General features: G+C 53.0%; 1 protein-coding gene across 5 annotated transcripts in view; it reads left to right on the top strand.

Moving 5' to 3' along the window:
• The window catches only part of PLCZ1 (phospholipase C zeta 1), a 58,643-nt gene extending 53,418 nt beyond the window's left edge, over positions 1 to 5,225 (top strand). For all 5 annotated transcript variants that reach the window (XM_077267266.1, XM_077267267.1, XM_077267268.1 and 2 more), the window contains exons 12-13: positions 857 to 1,006; positions 5,089 to 5,225. In XM_077267266.1, coding sequence (XP_077123381.1) covers positions 857 to 1,006; positions 5,089 to 5,171 — 233 coding nt within the window. In that variant the 3' untranslated portion in view covers positions 5,172 to 5,225. The remainder of the gene's footprint in view (positions 1 to 856; positions 1,007 to 5,088) is intronic.
• Positions 5,226 to 14,749: the final 9,524 nt, after the last annotated feature.

A 14,749-nucleotide genomic window follows, 5' to 3' on the forward strand; every position in this document is an offset into this window, starting at 1 on the left:
TTCCGGTCCGCCGGCCTCCTCCAGCCCACGATGATGACGCTCCGGCTCTGGCAGCCGCTAGCTCCGTTCTTCTGCAGGTACTGGGAACCCGGTGGGCCAGTAGTCATCGCAAACTCCCCACAGCTTCTACCCGTTCAGCATCGGACTTCGCCCTTTCTTCGGGAATCTGCTGCAAGGGGCGAGACTTTACTTTCTTCCATCGCGCACACCATGGGCGGGCACCCCTCACCGAGGGATGCATCTCAGGCTTGGGCCCCTGTCTCTGCCAGGCGGAATTTCACACCATTTTCAGGTCAGAACACCCACGAAGGGTGGAGTTGGAGTGGTCTTCAGTCTCCATGCCATTTTCCGCCATCTTTGTCACATTAAAGGCATCTTCACATTGCAAGGTTTCCAAATCCTGCTGTACTACGCCAAGTGAAACGGGGGCCAGGGGGGTAGTCGTGGCAGTACTGGCACACCCTGGCCCTCCGTCTCATAACCACGTTGTCCCTTCTGTGGTGCACTTGGTGGTCCACTTACTTGCACATTAGGGTCCATCTCGGTCTGCTGGGGGGTCCCGTCCTTTAAGCACCACGTAATGACAGGCAGAGTCCAATTCCAGTTTCAACAACACAACTTTGCTCAGTCCGTCCAGTTCAGTCACAGAAACAGCACAAGGTTCCTTACAGACCATCAACCTTCCGTTCCCTGTACTGTCCTTCTATACTGATCACCACCGTTCCCAGTCTCAGGGGCCACCAGACACTGGTCGTGTACAAGGGCCACATCTGTCTACCGTCCTTCTATACTGATCACCTCCTTTCCCAGTCTCAGGATGTGAAGAGTTTATCTGCATCTTTATTGATCTTTTCAGCATTAAACCCTTTCTGGAACCAGTCTCTGACCTTCTCCGTGCATCTCCCGGAGCTGGCCTTGCTCCGAGTCTCCGTGGAAGACCAGTACTCCATTCTACCCAGTGAATTCTTAGGCCAATATACGCTGCCAGTGACCAGTATGAGCAGAGGTAAGGTGTTTTGGGGAAGGGTGAGCCACATATTTCTCTGCAACTGACACTCGACCGGTGAGCCACATCCTCTCCACAGTGCTGCACAGCTCTACATCTCCTCCTCATCTCTGTCTATCACCTACCCATCCTCTCCACAGTGCTGCACCACCATACATCTCCTCCTCATCTCTCTACCACCTACCCGTCCTCTCCACAGTGCTGCACCGCCCTACATCTCATCATCTCTGCCTTCCACCTACCCATCCTCTCCACAGTGCTGCACCGCCCTACATCTCATCATCTCTGCCTTCCACCTACCCGTCCTCTCCACAGTGCTGCACCGCCCTACATCTCATCATCTCTGCCTTCCACCTACCCATCCTCTCCACAGTGCTGCACTGCCCTACATCTCCTCCTCATCTCTGTCTATCACCTACCCATCCTCTCCACAGTGCTGCATCACCCTACATCTCCTCCTCATCTCTGCCTTCCATCTACCAGTCCTCTCCACAGTGTGGCCCCCCTACATCTTCTCCTCATCTCTCTACCACCTACCCGTCCTCTCCACAGTGTGGCCCCCCTACATCTTCTCATCTCTCTACCACCTACCCGTCCTCTCCACAGTCCTGCACCACCCTACATCTCCTCCTCATCTCTGCCTTCCATCTACCAGTCCTCTCCACAGTGTGGCCCCCCTACATCTTCTCATCTCTCTACCACCTACCCGTCCTCTCCACAGTGTGGCCCCCCTACATCTTCTCCTCATCTCTCTACCACCTACCCGTCCTCTCCACAGTCCTGCACCACCCTACATCTCCTCCTCATCTCTCTACCATCTACCCATCCTCTCCACAGTGTGGCCCCCCTACATCTCATCCTCATCTCTCTACCACCTACCCGTCCTCTCCACAGTGCTGCACCACCCTACATCTCCTCCTCATCTCTCTACCACCTACCCGTCCTCTCCACAGTGCTGCACTACCCTACATCTCCTTCTCACCTCTCTACCACCTACCCGTCCTCTCCACAGGGTTGCACCGCCCTACATCTGCCCCTCTTCTCTGTCTACCACCTTCCCGTCCTCTCCACAGTGCTGCACCGCCCTACATCTCCTCCTCATCTCTCTACCACCTACCCATCCTCTCCACAGTGCTGCACCACCCTACATCTCCTCCTCATCTCTCTACCACCTACCCATCCTCTTCACAGTGCTGCACCACCCTACATCTCCTCATCTCTCTACCACCTACCCGTCCTCTCCACAGTGCTGCACCACCATACATCTCCTCATCTCTCTACCACCTACCCGTCCTCTCCACAGTGCTGCACCGCCCTACATCTCATCATCTCTGCCTTCCACCTACCCATCCTCTCCACAGTGCTGCACTGCCCTACATCTTCTCCTCATCTCTCTACCACCTACCCGTCCTCTCCACAGTGTGGCCCCCCTACATCTTCTCCTCATCTCTCTACCATCTACCCATCCTCTCCACAGTGTGGCCCCCCTACATCTCATCCTCATCTCTCTACCACCTACCCATCCTCTCCACAGTGCTGCACCACCCTACATCTCCTCCTCATCTCTCTACCACCTACCCGTCCTCTCCACAGTGCTGCACCGCCCTACATCTCATCCTCATCTCTCTACCACCTACCCGTCCTCTCCACAGTGCTGCACCACCCTACATCTCATCATCTCTGCCTTCCACCTACCCATCCTCTCCACAGTGCTGCACCACCCTACATCTCATCATCTCTGCCTTCCACCTACCCGTCCTCTCCACAGTGCTGCACTGCCCTACATCTCCTCCTCATCTCTGCCTTCCATCTACCAGTCCTCTCCACAGTGTGGCCCCCCTACATCTTCTCCTCATCTCTCTACCACCTCCCCGTCCTCTCCACAGTGTGGCCCCCCTACATCTTCTCCTCATCTCTCTACCACCTACCCGTCCTCTCCACAGTCCTGCACCACCCTACATCTCCTCCTCATCTCTCTACCATCTACCCATCCTCTCCACAGTGTGGCCCCCCTACATCTCATCCTCATCGCTCTACCACCTACCCGTCCTCTCCACAGTGCTGCACCACCCTACATCTCCTCCTCATCTCTCTACCACCTACCCGTCCTCTCCACAGTGCTGCACTACCCTACATCTCCTTCTCACCTCTCTACCACCTACCCGTCCTCTCTACAGGGTTGCACCGCCCTACATCTGCCCCTCTTCTCTGTCTACCACCTACCCGTCCTCTCCACAGTGCTGCACCGCCCTACATCTCCTCCTCATCTCTCTACCACCTACCCATCCTCTCCACAGTGCTGCACCACCCTACATCTCCTCCTCATCTCTCTACCACCTTCCTGTCCTCTCCACAGTGCTGCACCGCCCTACATCTCCTCCTCATCTCTCTACCACCTACCCATCCTCTCCACAGTGCTGCACCGCCCTACATCTCCTCCTCATCTCTCTACCACCTACCCATCCCCTCCACAGTGCTGCACCACCCTACATCTCCTCCTCATCTCTCTACCACCTACCCATCCTCTCCACAGTGCTGCACCGCCCTACATCTCCTCCTCATCTCTCTACCACCTACCCGTCCTCTCCACAGTGCTGCACCGCCCTACATCTCCTCCTCATCTCTCTACCACCTACCCGTCCTCTCCACAGTGCTGCACCGCCCTACATCTCCTCCTCATCTCTCTACCACCTACCCATCCTCTCCACAGTGCTGCACCGCCCTACATCTCCTCCTCATCTCTCTACCACCTACCTGTCCTCTCCACAGTGCTGCACCACCCTACATCTCCTCCTCATCTCTTTATCACCTACCTGTCCTCTCCACAGTGCTGCACCGCCCTACATCTCCTCCTCATCTCTGCCTTCGACCCTGCCTGTGCTCTACATTCTGTACCTGATCTAATATTTTGTACAATCTGAAGCTCCCACTTCTGTCTCCAAGATTTCTCTTGTGCTGCCTCAGTTTTCTGGAATGCACTACCCCGGTAGATGCAGTTAATATCTAGCCCTTACATTTATAAACACCTCTCTTCAGACAGTCTGGACATATCACATCACTAATCTTACTTTCCCTTGTGACGGACACTGGTCCGGTGAGCCACCAGTCGCTGATCCAGCATTTGGGTCACATATTTCCTTCTAGCTGATGCTGCATCTGGGGGGTCACATACTTCTTCCTGGGGTAACAGCCTCTGGCCACACCCCTCACAGGAGTCATTAGAGACAGTGTAATGCTAATGAGCTGGGTCACATGGCATGCCTTGTAGCCACACCCCTGCCCGCAGCCGCAGGGTAAGATGGCGCTACTGTTCTGTATTGATAGCACCATGTTTGCTGTGCTCCCACCGTTATCTGCACCCGGCGCAGACGCCACGTACTGATCTGTGCTGTAAATCCACCGCTCACGCTGAGCTCAAGATGTGAGAAGGGAGCGACCTGGCCGCCATCACCTGCGCGCACTATTACCGCCGCCATCACCTGCACGCACTATTACCGCCGCCATCACCTGCGCGCACTATTACCGCCGCCATCACCTGCGCGCACTATTACCGCCGCCATCACCTGCGCGCACTATTACCGCCGCCATCACCTGCGCGCACTATTACCGCCGCCATCACCTGCGCGCACTATTACCGCCGCCATCACCTGCGCGCACTATTACCGCCGCCATCACCTGCGCACTATTACCGCCGCCATCACCTGCGCGCACTATTACCGCCGCCATCACCTGCGCGCGCACTATTACCGCCGCCATCACCTGCGCGCGCACTATTACCGCCGCCATCACCTGCGCGCGCACTATTACCGCCGCCATCACCTGCGCGCACTATTACCGCCGCCATCACCTGCGCGCGCACTATTACCGCCGCCATCACCTGCGCGCACTATTACCGCCGCCATCACCTGCGCGCACTATTACCGCCGCCATCACCTGCGCGCACTATTACCGCCGCCATCACCTGCGCGCGCACTATTACCGCCGCCATCACCTGCGCGCGCACTATTACCGCCGCCATCACCTGCGCGCACTATTACCGCCGCCATCACATGATCAGCTCACGTTTCGCTCTTTCTTTGCAGGATATCGTATCATTCCTCTGCTGAACAAGTACGGACAATCGCTGTCGCCCGCCGCCCTGTTTGTGCACGTCTTTTATCAGTGACCGCCGCCTGCTGCGATGGCACCGGCCTGCAATAAAAACAGCCATGTAGCTTTACCATCTGTCACGATTCACACCGTGACTGTCACCAATTGTCAAGGTCCCTTAGCCGCTGCCCACAATATGTCACGGATTGGGGTGACTTTAGACCAGCAGACGGCTATCACATGTGCAGGGGGGTTATCCTAGTTATCCCTCCACTGCCACAATGTGATGAAAAAAAAACACACACGAGGTTACTGACCTCTTGTTTACAGCAGGGGCTTATTTTAGGTATCCCACTGCTCTTCAGTATACCATGAACTGCAGGGATTTGTGTATATCCCGCTTACAGTTCCACTTAAACCTTGCAGCTCTCTGGCGCCCCCCTTCCTCTCAGGTCAGATTAGGTACTGCACCTAGGGTGATTAGTCGCCAGAAACGCTGCCTGCTATGTACTGGCTATTGGGTACACTGCAGCGATGCGATAACTACTCCCACTCAGGCAGGAACAATAATTATCAAGCCGCAGTCGCTACAGGGACCCCCAAAAGCCTGCACACGGTCGCTGCCACCAGCTCCAATTGAACGGGTCTGGAGCTAACCCCACAACAGTAGCGTAATTCCCTTCAGAGACAGGGTACGGTTTAGGGCAGGAAGAACGAACTAGTATTAAATATTATACCCCATAAATGATTTTTAGGCAGTGTTTATAAAATATTTTACAAAGATGTTACAAATGAGACAATTGCAAATATGTACAAGGTAATTATGAAAATAAAAGGATTAAAGGAAGAAAAGGTAACACTCACATATTCTCAGATCATTGCATTGCAGGCTAGGCTAGGAGAGCTTTCCATCTATCCCAGTGCATTGGCACTCGCAGTCTGGTCGCTTCAGGTAAAAACTCACAACTCCCCCCCTGGAAGCCTGCCAGCAACTTTATAACCTACAGCCTGTGACCTCACAGAAAGGGCTGGCTTTTCCAGATCCTCCTACCTTTCAGTCTGAGTACTTTGAATACAAATTGGTCTAATGCTTATAACTCCGTTCCAGTACATATCAGAATCATATCACACCCAGCATTCAGCTTGTATTAACATGAGCTTTCTTATGAGATCAAATATGTCCTATTATTTACAGAGCAATCCCTACTTCTTCCCCCGATGGAGTTAGACGACTGTGTTTAGAGTGATGGGTAGATGCTTCGATGGAGATCAAGAATATGTATTTATCATTCTACTATCCTAAATAGTTTGTCTAATATCTCACAATAACAGAACAAAGGACCGCATGGTTCTAGAAGTTTCTCTAACAGTTCCTGCTGGTACAAATTTCCCTTGCAGCTATGCCAGTCGTAAATACCTTTCGTCAATAAAACTCCCCCAAAAGGCAAGCTCTTCTACACAGACAGATCGAAACACAGGGAAGGAAAGAGAAAAAGAGAGAGGGGGGTTTTAGCCCCCGCATGCTAGCAAGAAACTAACTTATGATATTTCATACCATATCGTGACACCTCCCCCTTTTGGCGTGCGCTACGGCGGCAGAACCTCTCGGTATGCCTCCATGCGCACCTCCGTGGGTTCACCCTGGCGGGAGAGTCCATCTGCATTCCCATGCTCTCTGCCCGCTTTGTGTTTAATGGTGAAGTCAAATTGCTGAAGGGCAAGGCTCCAGCGCAGCAACCTGCCATTGGTTCCACACATGGTGCTTAGCCAGCGCAGAGGGTTGTGGTCGGTCACCACGGTGAAGGTGCGACCGTACAAGTAGGGCTGCAAGCGCTGCAGGGCCCAGACTATGGCCAGGCACTCCTTCTCAATGGTGGAGTAGGCCACTTCCCTCGGCAAAAGTTTCCGGCTCAGGTACAACACGGGGTGCTCTTGGTCCTCCGAGTCAACCTGGCTGAGCACAGCACCAAGGCCAAACTCGCTGGCGTCGGTCTGTACCAAGAACGGTCGACTGCTGTCGACTGCTTTCAACACAGGGGCGTTGCACAGTGCTGTTTTCAACGCCTGGAAGGCCCCCTCACAGCCATCTGTCCAGTTGACGATGTGGGGTAGCTTCTTCCTGGTGAGGTCCGTCAAAGGTTTTGCCAGGCTACTATAGTGCTGCACGAAGCGCCTATAGTACCCTGCAGTGCCCAGGAAGGACATCACATGTTTCTTGGTCCTGGGAGTGGGCCAGTTCACGATCACGCCCACTTTGTCAGGCTCTGGTTTTAGGGTGTTTCCGCCTACCCGGTGCCCCAGGTAGTGAACCTCCCTCATGCCCATCTGGCACTTTCCCGGCTTGATAGTCAGTCCTGCTCGGTGAATTCACCCGAGCACCTCCTCGAGATGCTGCAGGTGTTCATCCCAGGAGGGACTGAAGATGGCAATGTCATCTAAGTACGCCACGGCGTACTTCTCCAGGTCCTGAAGCAGGAGATTGACCATCCGCTGGAAAGTGGCAGGGGCATTCTTCATGCCGAAGGGCATGACCGTGGACTCGTACAGTCCAAAGGGCGTGATAAAGGCGGACTTCTCCTGCGCCTCGGGGCTCAGGGGAATCTGCCAGTATCCGCGACTCAGATCCATTATTGTCAGGTATTTTGCGCCCGCTAGCTTCTCAAGCAGCTCTTCGATGCGCGGCATTGGGTGCGCGTCAGAGGCTGTAATGGCGTTGAGCCCCCTGTAGTCCACGCAGAACCGGGTGGTCCGGTCCTTCTTTGGCACGAGAACTACAGGTGAGGCCCACGCGCTCTTTGACCGTTGAATCACCCCCAGCTGTAACATCTCATCGATCTCCTGGCGCATAATCTGCTGCACCTGGTCAGAGATTCGATAGGGTGTTCGCCGTAGTGGGGCGTGATTCCCGGTGTCCACCTCGTGGACGGCTAACTCAGTCCTTCCAGGCCGGTTGGAGAACACGACCCGGAAGGGTTCCAGCATGGTTTGCAACTGCAACCGTTGTGGTTCATCTAGCGAGGCGCTTACCTCCACGTCCTCAATGGACCCACGGGCCTTGGCTTGGGCCAGCATGTCCCGGAGGGTGTCTTCCTCCCCTTCTTCAGGTGCGCTGCAGACCGGTAGGACGAAAGGTTCACGTTCGTGATGAGCTTTCATCATGTTGACGTGAAAGGCCTTTCGCCTACCCCGAGTGTGGTCAAGCGTGACCACATAGGTGACCGGGTTGAGCTGTTGGTGGACGACGTACGGGCCCTCCCAGGCTGCCTGAAGCTTATCCGTTGGTACAGGAACCAGCACCCACACCTTTTGACCCACGTGGTAGGTCCGCTCCCGGGCGTTCTGGTCGTACCAGTGCTTCTGATCAGCCTGAGCCTGCGTCATGTTGTCATGCACCAACTGCGTCAAGGTCTGCATCTTGTCACGGAAGCGCATGACATACTCCACTATGGACACTTCAGAAGGGTTCGGCTCCTCTTCCCAGGATTCTCTTACCAACCCAAGGGGTCCCCGGACTCGCCTGCCGTACAGGAGCTCGAAGGGGGAGAACCCCGTCGAGGCCTGCGGAACCTCTCTGTAAGCGAATAGCAGGTGTGGGAGGTACCGCTCCCAGTCGCGCCCTTGTGTCTCAACCAGCATGCGTAGCATCTGTTTGAGGGTACCATTGAAACGTTCACACAAGCCATTGGTCTGTGGGTGATACGCACTCGATACCAGGTGCTTCACCTGCATTTTCTTACAGAGAGCCTCCATTAGGTGAGACATAAATTGGGTCCCTCGATCAGTAAGCATTTCCCTGGGAAATCCTACCCGTGAAAAGATGGCCAACAGGGCATCCGCCACCTTATCTGCCCTAGTTGACGACAGAGCTACTGCCTCTGGGTACCGGGTAGCGTAGTCTACCGCAGTAAGAATAAATCGCTTTCCAGAGCTGCTGGAGACGGCCAGCGGGCCCACAATGTCCACCGCAATCCTCTGGAAAGGCTCCTCTATCACTGGCAAAGGGATCAGGGGAGCCTTAAGAGCAGGCCCCGCCTTCCCCACTCTTTGACAGGTGACACAGGAGCGGCAGTAGTTTGACACATCTGTCCCCATCTTAGGCCAATAGAAGTGTTGAGACAGCCGGGCCTTGGTTTTGCTGATCCCCAAGTGTCCAGCTAGCGGGATCTCATGGGCAATCCGCAACAACTCACCCCGGAATTGCTGCGGGACGACCAGCTGTCTTTCCCTCAACCACTCCTTTTGTGATTCTCCGGGTACTGTCTCCCGGTACAACCTTCCTCCTTCCCAAAACACCTTCTCCTTATCAGTCTCGGAGAAGCGCGTCCCGGCGAGTTGTCTCAAACTCTCTAGGCTCGCATCTGTGTGCAGAGCGGCCTGAAACTCCTGGCTAGGGGAAGCCAGAAGCGACGTCAGGGTCCCTTCCCCACGGGAGCCCTCTGGGACCTGCTCTGGGTCCACCTCTGGTTCAGTCATAATAATGACTGAGGAGGGTCCGGAAGGCAGACAGTTATCTGCGTTCCGGGCACTCTGACTGCGGGTGACAGCAGCTATGTAGGCTGTCTCCCCGGGGGTTTCTACAGACCCATCAGCCGATGCTGCTATGGGCTCTACCTCCCCATCCACCCCCATTACCTCAGGAGCATTGCTACTTATGGGCCAGTTACCTTCCTCGGTGGCACTGGTCAATTGCATGGCATCACCTTCCTCACGGTTCCCATGTATTTCCCCATTTCCGGTAGCACCTACACTTGCCCCTGCTAGGGGTTCCTCAGCCGTCTCACTCCGCAGAGCGACGTGGCTGAGCACTCCTGTACCTACGGACACATCAACTTTCATAGAAACATCATTATCAGATACAGTTGGCACAGGTACAACATTTTCACCATCAATCCTAGGGAAAAAATGGTTAACAGATGCATCATTACAAGATAAAGCATGGTCAGGTAACACATGCGATTTCCCATCATCATCATCATCATCATCAGGGTTAACGTTACCCTTATTAGCAGATTGGGGAGGGGTGTCAGGGACGTAGTATGCAAACAACCTCCCCAAATCAGTCCCCAACAAAACATCAGTGGGCAAATTATCAGACAGCCCCACTTCCTTCACCCCGCTCCCGGCACCCCAATCAATAAAAACCCGGGCCATCGGTAAGGGACAGCTGATGCCCCCAATCCCAGTGACAGTTAGGGTTTTCCCCGGAATGATTTCTTCAGGGGCCGCCAGTTCGGGTCGGATGAGGGTTCGTTCAGCCCCGGTGTCCTTGAGGCCGGTAGCCACACGACCTCCCACAGTGACGGGCTGTACGTTGTCACACACCCTCCCAACCACACCACCCACCAAAAGAACAGCTGCATTGGGGCCTGGGATGAGGGGTTCTTCTGCTTGGCTGGACATTGGTGACTGAGGTGTCCAGTCTGCCTGCAGTGGTAACACTGGCGAAGTTCGGTGGTAGGTCTGGTGCTGTTGGCCACGGGGACAGGACCTCTGGTGTGTTGGCTGGCAGGGGTACTGGCGTTGGATGCAGGCTTACCCCCTCTCCAGCTGGAGGTGACTGGCTTCCGCACTTCCGATCTACGGTTGGCCTCATAGGCATCGGCAATCTGCGCTGCTTTCGTCATGTCTTTGGGTTCTCTGTCCATCACGAACTGCCGCACCTCAGTTGGGCAAAGACGGAAGAACTGGTCTTTGATCATCAGGTCTCGCAGCTGTGCAAAGGTGGTCACTGACAGTCCTTGGGTCCACTGGTCAAAGTGGGTCCCCAGACCATGCACCACATCACTGTAACTGTCGTGTGGGCCACGTTGGAGGGTCCGAAACTTTTTACGGTACACCTCGGGTGTAAGCTGGTACTTGGCTATCAGAGCCTGCTTGATGGCCTCATAGTCACCATCTTGTTCTTGAGGGAGTGCAGCAAACGCTTCCAGAGCTTTTCCTCTCAGCCCTGGTGTCAGATACCGTGCCCATTCTTGTGTAGGCAGCTGGTACTGCCTGCAGGCTTTCTCAAAGGCCCGCAGAAAAGTGTCCAAGTCCCCATCCTTTTCCATAACCGGAAAGTGGTCGGGCCGGGGCTTTGGTGTCTGAGCGCTGCTGGGCTCACGGCTCTGAGGCGACCCCTGCATTTGCAGTTGGGCCATCTGCAGCTGGTACTCCCGCTGCGCTTGGGCCTCTCGCTCGGCTCGCTGGGCCTCTCGCTCTGCTCGGGCCTCTCGCTCGGCTCGCTGGGCCTCTCGCTCTGCTCGGGCCTCTCGCTCGGCTCGCTCTTGGTATTGCTGGATCAGCTGCAGACGTCTCTCTAGGTCATCTGCGGGGCATTGTTGCAGAGCCAGCTGCAGGAGGAGGTCTGCGCCCCCTTGGTTGCCAGTAGGGCCCGTATTCTGTGGTTGGACCTCTGCGACAGCACCATGTTCGCTTGTGCCGGCTTCTGCGGCCTCTGGGCTCTGTGAGTGGTCTAGAGCGGCTTCCCATTGCATCAGGGCTGCGACCAGTTCGCTTTTGCTTTTGCTTGCATAGTCAATGTGCTGTGACTTGCATAAGGCAACAAGGGTGTCTCTGGTCTGCTGTTCATAGAAGGTTTCTCCCAGCACAACCATGGTTGCCAAATAAAAGATAGGATAGAAAAACGAAGAAAAAGGGAAGGGATAATTACCAGTACACAATTGTCTCATAACTAATAAACACTGAGTTCGTTCTCCAAACTTATTTGCGCAGAGTCCTCGCAAGAACTTTCTGCAAGTTTTTAGTGAGAGGAATGATTGCTCAAACCAAATCACTAATGCTCTAATATCCCACCGCCTTGCCACCAATATGTCACGATTCACACCGTGACTGTCACCAATTGTCAAGGTCCCTTAGCCGCTGCCCACAATATGTCACGGATTGGGGTGACTTTAGACCAACAGACGGCTATCACATGTGCAGGGGGGTTATCCTAGTTATCCCTCCACTGCCACAATGTGATGAAAAAAAAACACACACGAGGTTACTGACCTCTTGTTTACAGCAGGGGCTTATTTTAGGTATCCCACTGCTCTTCAGTATACCATGAACGGCAGGGATTTGTGTATATCCCGCTTACAGTTCCACTTAAACCTTGCAGCTCTCTGGCGCCCCCCTTCCTCTCAGGTCAGATTAGGTACTGCACCTAGGGTGATTAGTCGCCAGAAACGCTGCCTGCTATGTACTGGCTATTGGGTACACTGCAGCGATGCGATAACTACTCCCACTCAGGCAGGAACAATAATTATCAAGCCGCAGTCGCTACAGGGACCCCCAAAAGCCTGCACACGGTCGCTGCCACCAGCTCCAATTGAACGGGTCTGGAGCTAACCCCACAACAGTAGTGTAATTCCCTTCAGAGACAGGGTACGGTTTAGGGCAGGAAGAACGAACTAGTATTAAATATTATACCCCATAAATGATTTTTAGGCAGTGTTTATAAAATATTTTACAAAGATGTTACAAATGAGACAATTGCAAATATGTACAAGGTAATTATGAAAATAAAAGGATTAAAGGAAGAAAAGGTAACACTCACATATTCTCAGATCATTGCATTGCAGGCTAGGCTAGGAGAGCTTTCCATCTATCCCAGTGCATTGGCACTCGCAGTCTGGTCGCTTCAGGTAAAAACTCACAACTCCCCCCCTGGAAGCCTGCCAGCAACTTTATAACCTGTGACCTCACAGAAAGGGCTGGCTTTTCCAGATCCTCCTACCTTTCAGTCTGAGTACTTTGAATACAAATTGGTCTAATGCTTATAACTCCGTTCCAGTACATATCAGAATCATATCACACCCAGCATTCAGCTTGTATTAACATGAGCTTTCTTATGAGATCAAATATGTCCTATTATTTACAGAGCAATCCCTACTTCTTCCCCCGATGGAGTTAGACGACTGTGTTTAGAGTGATGGGTAGATGCTTCGATGGAGATCAAGAATATGTATTTATCATTCTACTATCCTAAATAGTTTGTCTAATATCTCACAATAACAGAACAAAGGACCGCATGGTTCTAGAAGTTTCTCTAACAGTTCCTGCTAGTACAAATTTCCCTTGCAGCTATGCCAGTCGTAAATACCTTTCGTCAATAAAACTCCCCCACAAGGCAAGCTCTTCTACACAGACAGATCGAAACACAGGGAAGGAAAGAGAAAAAGAGAGAGGGGGGTTTTAGCCCCCGCATGCTAGCAAGAAACTAACTTATGATATTTCATACCATATCGTGACACCATCCAGGTGTATGTGCCCTTAATTTAACCCCTTCAACTGTACATGTCAGATGCGGCAGCAACCTGCAGAATTGTGAATGCAGCTCTGGATCTGACTGAAGAAAACACAAAAAACATCAAATTTATAGATTTCAATTGTCACTTAAATAGTGAAATGTAAAAAGCAAAATGATTCCCTGTCCATAATGAAACCCAAATGTAAAGTCATACAATATATGTATTCCCCAGAGAGCGGCTGAATATGTGTGGTGTAATCTCCAGAGAGCAGCCGATAACCTGGTGTAATCTCCAGAGAACAGCCAATAACCTGGTGTAATCTCCAGAGAACAGCCGATAACCTGGTGTAATCTCCAGAGAACAACCGATAACCTGGTGTAATCTCCAGAGAACAACCGATAACCTGGTGTAATCTCCAGAGAACAGCCGATAACCTGGTGTAATCTCCAGAGAACAACCGATAACCTGGTGTAATCTCCAGAGAACAGCCGATAACCTGGTGTAATCTCCGGAGAGCAGCCGATAACCTGGTGTAATCTCCAGAGAACAGCCGATAACCTGGTGTAATCTCCAGAGAACAGCCAATAACCTGGTGTAATCTCCAGAGAACAGCTTATAACCTGGTGTAATCTCCGGAGAGCAGCCGATAACCTGGTGTAATCTCCAGAGAACAGCCGATAACCTGGTGTAACTCCAGAGAACAGTTTATAACCTGGTGTAATCTCCGGAGAGCAGCCGATAACCTAGTGTAATCTCCAGAGAACAGCCGATAACCTGGTGTAATCTCCAGAGAACAGCCGATAACCTGGTGTAATCTCCAGAGAGCAACCGATAACCTGGTGTAATCTCCGGAGAACAGCCGATAACCTGGTGTAATCTCCGGAGAGCAGCCGATAACCTGGTGTAATCTCCAGAGAACAGCTTATAACCTGGTGTAATCTCCAGAGAACAACCGATAACCTGGTGTAATCTCCAGAGAACAGCCGATAACCTGGTGTAATCTCCAGAGAACAGCCGATAACCTGGTGTAATCTCCAGAGAACAGCCGATAACCTGGTGTAATCTCCGGAGAGCAGCCGATAACCTGGTGTAATCTCCAGAGAACAGCTTATAACCTGGTGTAATCTCCGGAGAGCAGCCGATAACCTAGTGTAATCTCCAGAGAACAGCCGATAACCTGGTGTAATCTCCAGAGACCAGCCGATAACCTGGTGTAATCTCCAGAGAGCAACCGATAACCTGGTGTAATCTCCGGAGAACAGCCGATAACCTGGTGTAATCTCCGGAGAGCAGCCGATAACCTGGTGTAATCTCCAGAGAACAGCTTATAACCTGGTGTAATCTCCGGAGAGCAGCCGATAACCTAGTGTAATCTCCAGAGAACAGCCGATAACCTGGTGTAATCTCCAGAGAACAGCCG

The sequence above is a fragment of the Ranitomeya variabilis genome, chromosome 5 (assembly GCF_051348905.1).
Source record: "Ranitomeya variabilis isolate aRanVar5 chromosome 5, aRanVar5.hap1, whole genome shotgun sequence".
In the NCBI taxonomy this organism is placed as follows: Eukaryota; Metazoa; Chordata; class Amphibia; order Anura; family Dendrobatidae; genus Ranitomeya; species Ranitomeya variabilis.